The sequence below is a fragment of the Amblyomma maculatum genome, chromosome 2, assembly GCF_055883805.1.
Source record: "Amblyomma maculatum isolate TAMU_Amacu chromosome 2, ASM5588380v1, whole genome shotgun sequence".
Classification (NCBI taxonomy): Eukaryota; Metazoa; Arthropoda; class Arachnida; order Ixodida; family Ixodidae; genus Amblyomma; species Amblyomma maculatum.
In genome coordinates this window covers 138099494-138111477 of record NC_139345.1, presented here as the reverse complement: position 1 = coordinate 138111477, position 11984 = coordinate 138099494, and the positions used below count along the sequence as shown (strand labels likewise).

Sequence of the window (11984 nt, the reverse complement as noted above, 5' to 3'; positions counted from 1 at the left end):
TTCAATTTATCATTTATGAAAAAGCTCCGCAAATATGTGCAATTCCTTGAAAATCCCACTAGAAAACGCGCATTTCACTGCAGGATTCATGGATGCCGAACACTCACCTTGTTGTGTGCAACAATTGTACAACAGAAAAACCTCATTGCCTGCTACAGCTGTTTAATTTATTTGTTGCTTCATTTTGCTACCATACAGAAAAGATGATGTTCTCAGACTTCTTATTACCTTTGTAAATTGGCTTTGAAGCTTTCTGGAACTAGGAAAATCTAAAAAATGACATTTCGACGCATGTTTGAAGAAAGCTCAATGATTCATTTCATTATCTTGAAAGGCATCTGGTATCCTTTTTATGACCTTAAACGCCAAACGTTACATGGTACAGTTTAAATCTAATCAATAATGTATTATTAAAAGCTTATTTCACTGATATGACATATCTAGATGCTGTGGTCAGTCTAAATCTTCAGCTTTGACTTTTCGCGCGACCACATACTGTAAACAATTATAGAAGGATTTTTTTTGAATGCATAGTTTCTTAATAAGTGAAAGAAAATTCTATTTATTTTAGAGTCGAATAATAGTGCGGAAATTATATCTTTAAATCAAAAATAAATTCTTTTGAATTCTAAATATGAGATCTGTTTTAAATATATTTCTCTGGTCAGTACCTGGACAACCAGGCGCGTTATTCCAGTAGTACCTCTTTCTCAGAGATAAAGATTGCTTCTATTATTTTCAATAATGCTGCCTAGAAACAAAAATAGAAATATAACCTCCCTACAAAAATGCTCTCCATGAAGTTTCGAGCTGTCTCTCTCGCATTGGGTTGCAAGTAAAATAAACAAACATAGATATAAACTGAACAATACGCGACAAGTGTGTGTATTTGCAGATGAATGTAGACAAATATGACGCTTTTGTAACCAGAGCAAGGGACCAAATCTTTCAAGCCTAGGTTTTGAATATCTTAGCACTCTACATATATGCCCTGTATTCTTTTTTTATTCGAGATGTTTGCCATAGGGCATAAGTTGAGAAAGGGGAAATTCAGTTGTATTTAGAGATTTTTGAGCAACATGAACGTTATAGGTTGCAATTTGGCGTATTAGCGGTGACTGGCGTGCGAAAAATTTCCAGTGACGAATTTTGTTTTGTCTTTCATACGCAGAGGCTTTCAAATCTTACAACGGGGTCGGAGATTTCCACCCGAAAAAACAGTTTATAACCTATGGGTTAGATCTAAGCATTGAAAGCACTAATGTTTCATAATAAATACTATTTTCTCGGACTTTTATTTATCGCAGTGCAAGATGTATGAAATAGGTGGTCGATTATTAAAACCGAATAATAATTTGGCACTTTTTTAGCAGAATAGTTTTTAAATAAGCATACGCTTGGTTGGTGGAAGTTTCTCTTGAAGCCGGGGATATATTTATTTATTAATATTGAGTTTTCCTCAAGATTCTTTGCTCGTAATGTCAATTGGCGGGAGGGCATCACGAAAGGAATAAAGAAATCTATGCATCATGTCGAAATAACAGCTTGAGGAAAAGTTGGTGCTGCATAGTACACAGAAATGTGGCGCAACAAACATAATCACATGAGAAGAAACACAACATATCATCATTGCGTCATGTGTTCACAGCCAAAAATAAAAATAAAACTGGAAGCCCTTTTCTATCATTTGTCCTGTTAAAGCATTGTGCCAATACTTTCATAAAGCTATAAAAGGAAGTCCCCTCCTGCATTAGAGGCAGCTTCACAGAGCCTAAATAAGAGGTAATGGCCATAAGCATTCTCGAATACATCTACAAATCTGCGCTTCTCACCTCCATGCCAAGCATCTCATCTTTAACCAGTTGACGGGCTGTTTCCCGCAGAACCTTTCCCACCAGTATAGCTTGCGTTGCCACGGATTTGGAGTCAGAGTCGACAACTGCATCATCTTGAGGAACCTTGTATGCTCACGCTACATTTGGAAATGGGCAAAGCGTCGTCAAAGCTTAGAAAAAGAAAGGGAGAACCCGAATGCTCGACTATTGAGGGAGGGGGGGGGGGGGTCGAGTCTAATCGTAGCCGTGACAGGTACTTTTCAATAAAGGCGAACAGCAAGGCGCCTATACCAATTAATATGTGATGTGAGCGCGCGCCAGAACCCCCGTTGTAGAAATTTCCGGCGTGCGGCGTTTCTGGAAGCCCGAATTGCTCTGGGTTGTTAAACCCTATTGTTTCTCATTATGATAATCTCTACTCCATCCATTAGAGTGAAAGGCCTCTGTTATGGCCGGCCAATTCATTCAGTCTCGTGTCAGCCGTCAGCACATAATGTATGTAAGGTTCCTAACCTCTTCCTAACCTTTCTGCCCTCAGCCGCTTGAAGAAGCAACGACTTTTATTCTGCGGTCCCGCGAACAAAACCATGCAAAGGTTAATCATGAAACTTTGCTACTCACATGTCATGATGCAGAGAGCACAATGAAACAAGATTGTCTTCATGGTGCCGATGTGAAAAACGAGCCTTCCGGACCTTGAAGATGGAACGCAAAAGGCATCATTGGTTAGAATACCGAGTTTGCGCCCCCATTCATCGTAGTACTTCAAAAACTATTACCACGACAATCCTGGGCTTGGTTTCATTTTAGGCGAACAACACAAACATAGTGTACAGTAGTTATTTCTCAAAATTATACATTTTGTACATTCAGCAGCGGACATTAGCGTATACATAGCCTTCACACATCTGTTATTAAGCCTGCGCTCAATGCCGCCCTTTCATGGTGCCAGAGTGTTGGAGACGGAACGCAAGCCGCCCGTGCATTTTACGATGCCAATGCAGATCAGATGGTCAAAAACTTTTGCAACCTTTTAATACTGCGTTCCTCACAGTCTGAGTTGCATTGCGTGGGCAGGCCCCTTATACCAAACTTACCCACCAGGACATACTATTACAGTTCAAGCCAGGCCTGGCCATTCAGATTACGAGGCTGCGCCGCTCCCTACCGCTGCAAAATTTTTCGACAAGCTTAGCCTTAAATAATGGTTTCTGCTCTGCAGCAGTATGTCCTGTGCGCTCACCTGTGAAAATCTCAGCCACGCTCAGAGAAGCTGCTGTCCCTTTTTCTGATATGACCCATGTAGCGCAGCGCATTTACATTGTGCGAAACCAAGGGGTTGACTTTGCTGACAAATCTGATAGCGGCGATAACAAGTGGCATCAGGAATATTTTGTTTTTTATATATATGTTCATTTAGATAGCGATAAACGTCGGGACGGATGTTGTCTACTAGGTGCAAGAAATTAAAGCCGGTAACCATCATACGCATCAAGGAAGTGCTTCCTATGCCCTATATCTTCTCCACTCAATTGGAAACAATACGCCAACCACTTACACAGTTATCTGAATAAATACTGCCTTTCAAGACCATGTGTGCGTATAGCGCCTATTGTTCCGACCAGCTGTGCTCGTTTGTCTTTGTCTCAGGAGTGAACATGTTCACATTGATTGTGTGAGAGAGGCTGAGGGCACTTGCTTTACAAGACTAGAGGAAGAACACCGCAGGTGTGCCGCATTGAAGCCAATGACAATTTACCTATACGCGTGCGTATGTTCTAATAAAATTTGCTTCAAGCCTCGCCAGAAGCTTGCACTGTAATGCAAGGCTGCGTCACACTAACATAGATTTAAGTCCGGAACATTTCTCTCTCACCGACATGCGGTTCGGGGCGCACGTTTTGGTCAAGTCGGGCAAGCCATCTATGTGCATAACGCTGTGAATTTTTTTATCTGTATAGGTTCGGTCGCCATAGGTTAAGTAGATCGAGAGTTAGTGGTTTTAAGCTTTGAATTTTTACCCTTTTGAGACTACCAATTTTGTAAGCCTTCAGAGTTTTCACTGGAATTGTTTTACGCAACTTCTTTGCAAATTGATTAATTCTGTGTCTTGAGTTACTAAGCGGGCTTTATTGAAAGGCGGGCAGCCGGAGAGGGCCAGGCAAACCCAAGGTGATAGCATCTGCTGTTAATTATTGTTGGAGTCGTTAGTCCATATCACCTGCTTAAATCACATATGCACGTTGCCTTATCACCCAGCTCTTGAACTCAGCCTTGTTTTTCTGTATCTTTTGGGGCGGAAATTATAAAAATCCAGAAAACTTCCTCATTATTTCAATAAATATTGTTGCTGGGCTACTTGGTGACCCATTCTTAGAATAAAAAGGTAGAGCAAAAAACGTGGACAGAGGAAAGAGACTACAAACACGAATGTAACCACAAAGCGTTCGTGTTTATGGCATCTTCCTTCTCTCCTCGTCCTTTTTGCGCTTCCTCATGTTTATCAGTGCTTAGAAGTCCGGTCAGGCGAAGCTGTCGTCCAAGAGTGCGGGGAATGTTTGGACTGGTAAACACTATAGTTCTTCCGGGGCTATTGACAACACCGGTTACCGTTTGCTGGCGCAATATTTTACGATGGACAGCTTCAGTTCTGTGCTGCTTCAGTATCATACGTCAATTTGTGTCTCATTAGACTTACATGAAAACGCCATATCTCCGCTTTGATATCAGCTCACACTAAGTAAAGGGAAGTTAGTCAATGTACGGGGGCTGAGAACGTCGGCTGAGCGCTGCATCAGCTCGGCGTTGTACGTAATCTGTTACTTGTAATCACTAAAATATTTGCGTAATTTTGTAATTTGTTCGATCAGCTTTTTCAAATAACAACATGTGATATTTTATTGTGTGTCTAATATAATTTATTAGTGCTAATAATTACTCTGCAAAGCAGGCAGCAGGAGCGAAGCGTTCGTGACAATATAATTGCGTCAAAATAGTTGGGCCACATGACAGTCCGCATAGCCGCCTGACCATGCAAGCCGTCGGCAGACGACGTCAGCAGCTCTACCGTTTAAGAACAATGTGAGGACCCCGACCGTCTTTCAGCCGAACCATTCACCTGGAATTGCGACATTGAATGATTCTACGTCAGAATCCGCGCCTCATGTTTCCGGGGGAACACCTCAAGGTGATGTTTGCAGCAATTGAACTGCTCTTCACAGCGCCAGCAGAGCAAGGCGGCGCTTCTTAGTGGACGTAAAACCTAGCAACGAAGTATTTCGCAACAATTATCAGTGTTCGCGGTGTTCGTGCTGTATCTACTTATTTATTGATACTGAGATCTTTTCACAGGAACTTCGCAGGGTGGGCCCACGATATAGAAGTATATAAATGCCGGAAAATATAACGGGAGATCTTAAATGTGAAGAACACAATTGCGAAAGTACAAACAAAACCAGGAATGTAGCAGTAGTAATAATGTAGGATACTTCAAGGTGAGCTTAAACATCTTGCCGAAGTTTTTACTGCTGCATCATTACTAAAATAATTCCTGTCTGTCGTCGTACACTTCGAAAAAAAAAAGTAACCCTTGTAGTTGCAGATTTTCAACGCAGGTTAAGGGAAAACTTTGTGATTAAAATTATTCTGTGCCGAAGATTCACCACATTAGCACGACACCTGTAATTTTGTACACAAATCAGAGTTTCGCTCCAGATTACTGTATCAATTCACTGCCAAAGGCCGCAGGATAAAGCTCTTAGCGCAGTACCATCTCAGGGACGGTCGTACCATCTTTGGCTGGCGTGACAAGGACCATGCACATGGTTTAAAATACCACCTGCAATGACATAAACTTTTTTCCCTTGGAGAAAACCGAATTCTTTATGAAGTTCTATCATTTCAGAGGCTAACGTGGAGGCTAACCAAGAGGGTTCTGCTTAAGTTGAGGACAAATCCGAGGGCTATGAAACGAAAGATGGTAGGGGTAACATCAAGAGATAGGAAGCGTGCAGATTGGGTCAGAGATATAACTCACGTTATTGACATTCTAGTGGAAATCAATAAGAAGAAATGGGCATGGGCAGGACATGTAGTGCGAAGAAAGGATAACCGATGGTCGCTTAGGGTACCAAACTGGATTCCAAAGGAAGGAAAGCGTAGCAGGGGGCAGCAGAACATTAGGTGGGTGGATGAGGTTAAGAAGTTTGCAGGGGTCAAGTGGATGCAGCTAGCACTGAACCGGGTTAACTGAATACGGCTCAAGGCGCGCATAAAGACAAATCAGACCAATGTTATTATAAGGCTCAATTGCAAGGAAATGCTATTGTATATTTCTTCATTGCTTTTTATGCTGATTCTGTCAGTACCCTGCATTTTCATCAAAATTTGTACCAAGTATATAACGTTTTTCATAATTCTATGGAAGCATTGAGGCTCACTACTGAAGAGCTCAGTTGAACCTATGTCGATAAAATGAAATACATTCATTCTTTGGGAACTGTATTTTCCAAGGACTCCTTATATGAGTACCGAAGCAAATTATTTCCAGTTGTCTCGGTTAGACAGTGTAATAATTGCATTTCATGACCACGTATGCCCATATTAGGGGGGCAAGCTCACAAATGATGAGGTGACATTGAAGTGCTCTATCTATACAAGGAGACAAATTGTGTGCAAAGCTGAAAAAATTGCACTACCTTTATTCACACAAAACTAGCAAGCTCGGAAAGCCAGACACCCCCCCCCCCCCCCCTTGGTTTCATAAAGCGTACAAACAGATGAAAGACGTAATTGTTGTGTTTCTTTGATTATTTATTAAAAGTGTGAAAGGCAAACAAATATAAAAGAAGGATAATATTGTTACCATATGCGTGAACAACGGTTCCGCAATTGCGCTGATTCCTGTACTGAGGTGTCATTAAAAACGAAATAACGGTCCGTCGACCCCATCCCCGAGTATAGGGAGCCTTTCAGTTTAGAAATAAACATCGTACACACCTAGAATCTCACGACCTTGCTCGAAGACCCGGCGCCCTATATTATCCAAGCGCTTGCTCACATCTTTGACAAATTGCGCCCCAGTGCCAGCGTCATTAGAAGAGTAAGCGGGTTCTGATTTCTCCAAAACTTTCGCAAGAATCTTCGTAACTTTGTCTTCGACTTTCTCTTGAGCGTTGAAGGAACCGATTTTGTCACCGGCTCCCTTGAGAATGTCCCCCGCTGTTGCAATCACGGCTCCTACAGCGTTCTTGACCTTTTCAAGAATTGTTCCTATGAAGTACTCATCGATCTGGAATAAGAAAAAAGGAAATAAAACAAAAACACATTATGTCATGTTAGTTGTGTAAAGTTATTTTTGCCCTTAATTATAGGCAATCAATATATTGCACATCGCCCTGCACCAGCGCAAACATTTAAATATTACAGCGAACATTTAAAGGTCGATGAGTTTGTTGATACCACGAATAGTACCTGACGCTTCCTGTACATCACAAACAACCACATGTGCACTCATCAACGTACGCACTTTCATACATGTGCAGGTATATATATATATATATATATATATATATATATATGTTTTTAAGAGGACTATTCAAGCCATCAATATTAGTTTTATAAAAATTCTTAATGCAATTGACAAATGTTTTATACAGAGCCTCTCTGTTTACATTGCCAAAACGATACTTCAATTTCCCGGGTTACCAGAAATATATAGAGGCTGACAATCAGCGGAAAGCACCGCATTGGGAAGTTTGCGAAATACGTTTTTTATTTACGCCGATGCAAAATTAAATTGTGTGGAAGAGGAATAACAGTTGTGCAGTTGTGTGTCAATTTCCTGTTCTACACTGAAGGGACGTTTGTTCACCTGGGTTTTCATAATAAGCTATTCGGCTATAATCTTTTCCAATAATTTCTTTCTGCCCACACTATTCCGCAATATTTTGATATTTTCCGCAATAGAAAAGACCTTTAATGGACGGTCTATATTTGAGGAAACAGGCACAATAATCACTTTGCTACCAACTGGTGAGCAATAATATAGAATGCTAGCTTTCGCACTGCATTGACACTTTTGCCAGTAGCCAACTTTTAATTGTAGACCATGCTATGCAAGCAATAATTACTTCTAATGAGATTTTGAAGACAATTGCAGCCACCACTTTTAAATATGATTATGCGCGAATACAGTTATCGTTTTTTACTGACCTATACATGTGTATACGTGCACCAGTGCTGCTACGGCCATCTGCACTGATCTTACTGCGCGGAATTGAGAGCTTTTCTCTTCATTGCCCGCAATAAAGTGCTGTCGAAAAGGTTGTAATGAAGCGATCAGGCGGTGTTCACCAGCTACATTAGGGGCGCTATCACAAGCGTGATATAAGCCGCAGCGTATTCAAGCAACGTGTTAAATAGCAGAACGCATCTACAATCTCACTTCGCTGTCAAGCTTCTCGTCTTCAGCCAGCTGCCGAGCCGTTTCCCGAAGAGCCATCCCGACTAGAATGGCTTCCTTTGCGACGGCATTTGTGTCAGCGTCGATCGCCGCGTCATCTTTAAGAAGCTTGTGCGCTGATGCTGGAATAAAAGAATGCATCATGGATTTTAACTATACAGAACGAACTGAAGTGAAAAATTGAAGTTTTCAGTCACTTGCGTTCTTGAAATCGTGCCATGCATAATTTTGGGATCCCTAATGGCTTTTGAGGCTTTCGAAAACCTTCAGCCTAAGTGAAAGACATTTACCTGTAGTTTAACGTGCTCATACATATAGGTTGCGCGCTTTGAAGGAGGTAATAAAAGCGTCTTCGTCAGCGTTTTGAGATCAAGCACTTATTCCCGCAATGCACACAGACTCTTGCAATTGCATATAAGGAGACCGAGCGGTTATTCAAGTAAAATGAGGTAAATATCAGTTCTTGCATACACACCACAGCCCTGGATACCCTGCATATATAACTACGTTATCTCACATATATTTGGGGCAGGAAAGAGTGCGGTGTGAACATCTTTCGAGATTTATACCCGCTGTCAGCGCAAAATCTCTTTCTTTGTCTTAAGTAAGTTCAAGCTCAAGAAATACGAACGGCGTGCGGGGGCAGAATAAAATATGATAAAACAGCTTCACGGGACCCTGCCTTCATTACAAAGTTTGCATAGAACGAGAGAGAGGAAAAACAATAATTGAAATTTGATTATCTAAACACGTCTTTACAAAACAAAACCCGCAGTATGGCTAGAAACCAGGCCACTTTACGAAATACAGCACAATAATACCAGATAAAATCAGGAAAGCATTGCTGAAACATGAAAATATCCCACAGAAAGCAATAAGATGAAATTACATGCAAACATAAATCACAGCTTTAAATTCATAACTGCCTTTCTCGACAATAACGGCTAAAAGCCATTTATTACCGAGATGCGTTCGAAGCACACGCGCTATGTGCGAAAAGCTGTGTAATCTTATCAGTATAATCACAGAAAAACAAACTCTTAAGCTTGGTTATGAGTTGAGGACTAGCTTCCCAATCCTCGACGTTTTTCTACCTGCTGCAAAGACATTCCTTCTAAAACGATTCTTCTTATGGATTCAACTTTAGATGAAGGTAGCAACAAAAAAGTCAGTTTATGATACTCTTGTCTCCAGAATATGGGTAGGATATTGTTGAAAACTGATCCTTTCACTAGAAGAAGGGACTCGTATTTGTTACGAAGCTATCTTTCTTTTTGATGGCGTCCGTGTGCTGTGCACTGACATCGCACAGCCATCGCACAGCACACGGATGCCACTCCGTTTCGCCTCCAACAAAACGCAGCCGTCGAACCCGGGTGGCGGAGTACCCGGGTTCGAACTCGACCCCGATGGCTGCATTTCGGAGGAGGCGAAACGGAGTGGCGTCCGTGTGTTGTGCGATGTCAGTGCAAGTTAAAGAACCCCAGGTGGTCGAAATTTCCAGAGTCCTCCACTACGGTGTCTCTCATAGCCTTAGTCGCTTTGGGACGTTAAACCCCACAAACCAAACCAAACCAAACCAAATTAAAACATTTTTTGCTTGGGTTTCACATTCTTCGCTGCTGTTCCTTTATCATCGAAAGCGAATATGAATTGGAATTGTTCCCCTCTTCTTTATACAAAAAACATTATTCACTGAAAAACTGTAATTAATCCATATATATATATATATATATATATATATATATATATATATATATATATATATATATATATATATATATATATGCTAGTTCAGCGCCGGTTAAGGAACCAGCTGCATTTGAGCGTATAGGTGTAGCGCACAACTAGCCCTCGTACAAATTACAAAAGTGACAGGCAAAACCAACAATTTGCTACAGATTGGAAGGACTCTTGTGTTGTGTGAGTAATATCCAGCGTCCGAGATGTTCCCGTCAACTTAGCATCAGTTCAGTTCAGTTCAGGGGTTCAGTCGTGTCCGACTCTTCGTGACCCTATGGACCATGTCACGCCACGCTTTCCGGTCTCTCACTATCTTCTTAACATCACATAGCTTCATCTGCAATGCCTCGAGAAGGCCATCTAACCATCGCGTTCGCTGCCTACCCCTTCTCCGGCGACCCTCAACCTTTCCCAACATCAAATCTTTCTCCAGCGACTCCTCTCTTCTCATCAGATGACCAAAGTAGCTGAGCTTTAACTTTAGAATTTGACCCTCCAATGAGCAGTCAGGGTTTATGGTCGACAATATCGACTGATTTGATCTTCTGGCAGTCCAAGGAACTCTTAAGAGTCTTCGCCGCCACCACAATTCAAACGCGTCAATTCTTCGGCGGTCAGCCTTTTTCACAGTCCAACTCTCGCATCCATACATCACAACTGGAAAGACCATAGCAAGGGTTATACGGATCTTTGTTGGCAGACTAATGTCTCTGCTCTTTACTAGGCGGTCAAAGCTAACCATTGCTCTCTTTCCCAGAAGCAGGCGTCTCCTAATTTCATGGCTGCAGTCTCCTTCCGAGGTAATCTTGGCGCCCAAGAACAGAAAATCTGTCACAGCTTCCACTTCATGTCCATTGATGCTCCAGGACTTGATAGGGCAAGACGCCATGATCTTCGTCTTTTTAATGTTCAGTTTAAGCCCAAACTTCTCACTCTCTTCTTGTACGCGTATCAGAAGTCTCTTGAGATCCAATTCACTTTCTGCCATTAAAGTGGTATCATCCGCATATCTAAGGTTGTTGATGCGTTTTCCAGCGATCTTCACTCCAGCTGAAGACTCGTTGTCACCCGTTAATAATTATGAGGTATTATTAACGATACGCCCTTAATGGGCGCACACTCCCAGGCACCCTTAGAGTGAGTGGGGATAGCTGTTCCAGTCGCTAAGGAGATGCCCTCGACCTGCGTGGCAAGCTCAGCCGGAATTCAGCTACCTAGTAGTGACAGAAGGGGGTGGCCGTTTGGTGCCCAGCTGTCGCCGGTTCAAACCAGAGTAAGGATCGGAGTCAGAAGTAACAAACAAAACACAATTTATGCACAGCAAGAGACGATACAAAGGAATACACAAGGTCACTTGAAATACAACAGACGAGAGGTTCACAGAATACGAACGCTAAGCATGCAACTACAGAATGATTCAATAACACAGGCTTTACAACAGATCAAACACGAGAGAGTTACATAAACAAACACGAAATTGTTCACCGGGCACTGTTGCAGTCCGACGCCTCAAGAGTCACGATGTGACCGCCATACGAGACGAGCGCCGCTCTCTTGAAAGTCCGTGGGCTTGCCAGCAGCGGGTGATCCCTGGGAGTCCAGCCGAAGCACAGGCCAACACGTCGCAAAACACTGACGCACTGACTGACTGACTGACTGACTGACTGACTGACTCATCAAGCGGCGCGGTCTCTTTAAATAGGGCGCGCCGCGTCAGTTTGTTAGCACGCGCCAAAGCTAGCGCGCACACACACATAACTTCGCTGGTTATAGCTCCCTCTTTTCCTCCAGTCGAGCCGTGCGTCGTCATTGGCCAGGTGCACAGAACTTTCTCGAAGGGCCTGGCACATTCCAGGCCGATGAACCACCGTCCTCCCCGGGCAATGTGAAAGAGGGTCACGGCAGCGCGTACAAAGCTACGCGCTCTCCCGCGCGGGGAAGGG

The 11984-nt window shown here is 42.5% G+C and overlaps 1 protein-coding gene and 1 long non-coding RNA gene across 2 annotated transcripts; both read right to left on the bottom strand.

Annotated features, from left to right (window-relative positions):
• Positions 1–1836: 1836 nt before the first annotated feature.
• LOC146200039 (uncharacterized) lies at positions 1837–3122 on the bottom strand. The gene is made up of 3 exons (XR_014704784.1): positions 3079–3122; positions 2457–2530; positions 1837–2005 (listed from the first exon to the last, which is right to left on the bottom strand). It is a non-coding gene; the product is annotated as an uncharacterized LOC146200039 (long non-coding RNA).
• Positions 3123–6626: 3504 nt separating this feature from the next.
• LOC146200038 (uncharacterized) lies at positions 6627–8439 on the bottom strand. Its single transcript, XM_084592852.1, has 2 exons — positions 8281–8439; positions 6627–7125 (listed from the first exon to the last, which is right to left on the bottom strand). Exons 1-2 carry the CDS (start codon positions 8437–8439, stop codon positions 6811–6813), a joined length of 474 nt encoding a protein of 157 aa, XP_084448978.1. The 3' UTR covers positions 6627–6810.
• Positions 8440–11984: the final 3545 nt, after the last annotated feature.

What these genes read in the sequence shown, in the direction of transcription:
- LOC146200038 (XM_084592852.1), bottom strand. Translation starts at nt 8,439, where the DNA reads ATGCATTCTTTTATTCCAGCATCAGCGCACAAGCTTCTTAAAGATGAC. An exon ending in ACGAGAAGCTTGACAGCGAA is followed by an intron (nt 7,126 to 8,280) that starts GTGAGATTGTAG and finishes TTCTTATTCCAG; the next exon opens with ATCGATGAGTACTTCATAGG.